Raw genomic sequence first — 1990 nt, forward strand, 5'->3', positions numbered from 1 at the left:
TATTTCATAGAACGGGGGAGTATTTGAATTATACAAGAAAGATATTTTCTTACTAAATCCACATTTCCTATACTATATATAGCCACAAATTTGTTATTTCTGTAGTTGAAAATACAACGTTATTTTTACCGAAACTTCTCAGACATGTGTCTGTATTATTCATGGAATAATCTTATGATTTTTAGAACATAAATGTAAATTTAAAATATTTCAAAAACTCAAGTATCAGAAACATAAAAGGAAACCTATTTTCCTCCACCGGCCGTTGTCATTTCCTGATGAATTCAACGGTGCGCTTCTGCAGCTTGACGCCCTCCTCGGAGTGGAGCATATCCATGTGAAACCCGTGGCCGACGCCCTTGGACTCCAACAGGTCCAGGTCGCCGGCGTAGCCGCTCGCCTTGAGCTCCCGGTAGTACCACAGGCCGCGCTCCTTGAGCAGGACGTCGGCCTCGGCCACGCACACCAGCACGCGCTCGCACGAGATCTTGGCGACGGCGGCGCGCGCCTCGTCGTTGACGAACGGGTTCACGAGTGGATCGTCCAGCCCCAGCGATCCCGGGAACACGAACCTCCAGGTGCGGTCCATGTGCTCCCTCACGTCCGCGGGGAAGTCCACCTCCGCGCCCACGGCCTCCTTCCCGGTGAAGTACGGGTGCACGGCCAGGAGGCCGCGGATGGTGACTCCCTTCGGCAGCGCGCCGGCCGCGGAGGCGCGGATGGCCATGTTGTGCGCGAGGTTGGCGCCGGCGCTGCAGCCGGCGAGGAACACGCGGGAAAGGTCGGCGTGATCGAGCAGCCACGGGTCCGCGCCGTCCCCGCGCGTGGCGGCCCACCGCACGGCCGCCCAGCCGTCCTCGTACGCCGCGGGGAGCATGTGCTCCGGCGCGAGGCGGTAGTAGACGGAGACGCCGATGGCGCCGGCGCGGGCGACGAGGTCGTTGAGGTACGCGTGGTTGGCGGTGCCGGCGGGTGAGCCGACGACGAAGCCGCCGCCGTGGAAGTAGAGGATGACGGGGAGCTTGGCATCGGACGCGGCCACGTCGGGCGGGAGGTAGACGCGCGCTCGGGCGGCGCCGACGTGGATGTCCTTGGAGACGACGCCTGTGACGGGGTCGGCGCCGGCGGGGACGGTGGCATTGCTGCGGTAGCGGAAGACGCGGCCGCTCTTGTACTGGCAGAGGAAGGGCTGGAAGTCGAAGCTGATCTCGGAGTCGGGATCCATGGCAGCGCGCGCGCGGGTGCGGGGTTGGTGGTGGGAATGGGAGGAGGAGAAGAAGAAGAAGAAGAAGAAGAAGAAGAAGAAGAAGAAGAAGAAGAAGAAGAATGGCTCGAGATCTGTGTAGCTGCGCGCGTGTCTTGCGTTTTCCTCCACCTCCACAGGTGTGTTGCCCACTTGCATACAGATTCGGTTTGGGATGCCTGTCAAGCACTAGGTCATTACGGTAGAGCAGCTAGCTTCTACAAACCGACATTTTCCCCCTCTCTGACAGAAGGGTCCAGGCGAGGTAGTAGCAAGCTAGTCCAGGTCATTGTCAGCGTTTCCATGTTCTCCGGAGTCCAGGCTAGGCGCGCGTGGGCAACTGTACTTCCTGCAGTTCGTTGGCCAGCGTTTCCATGTCCATGCACAGCTTCCTGGAGCAGCTCCACCACATAACCCATGGAGCGCCACCATCGTTGCAGCTTGCAACTGTTATTAGCATTAAAATCATCAATAGGCAGGACAACAACGTTAACTCGTTGCAATTAGAACACCTAATAATTTGCACATCGATACAGGGATCAGGGAATAATAATCTTACATGTATTGAAGATGTACATGATTGCTCGCTCATTGCAGGCTTCAGACCGGGAAACCCATGGACGCCATCGGCATTCAATATGGCAACGGGGGACACCAACCACTGGTTATTGCTTAACCATAACTATTTTCGTATAGGAAAATTTTCTCCGTCCCCATCCCCACTAATTGTTATGAGGTCAGTTCTTT

At 56.5% G+C, this 1990-nt stretch overlaps 1 protein-coding gene across 1 annotated transcript; it reads right to left on the reverse strand.

Moving 5' to 3' along the window:
* Positions 1–268: 268 nt before the first annotated feature.
* On the reverse strand, positions 269–1249 carry LOC124708947 (tuliposide A-converting enzyme 1, chloroplastic-like; the record flags this gene model as incomplete). Its single annotated transcript, XM_047240592.1, has 1 exon — positions 269–1249. A coding segment is annotated over one exon (981 nt), but the record flags the coding sequence as incomplete, so codon positions are not given.
* Between the last annotated feature and the right edge of the window lie 741 nt (positions 1250–1990).

The sequence above is a fragment of the Lolium rigidum genome, chromosome 1 (assembly GCF_022539505.1).
Source record: "Lolium rigidum isolate FL_2022 chromosome 1, APGP_CSIRO_Lrig_0.1, whole genome shotgun sequence".
In the NCBI taxonomy this organism is placed as follows: Eukaryota; Viridiplantae; Streptophyta; class Magnoliopsida; order Poales; family Poaceae; genus Lolium; species Lolium rigidum.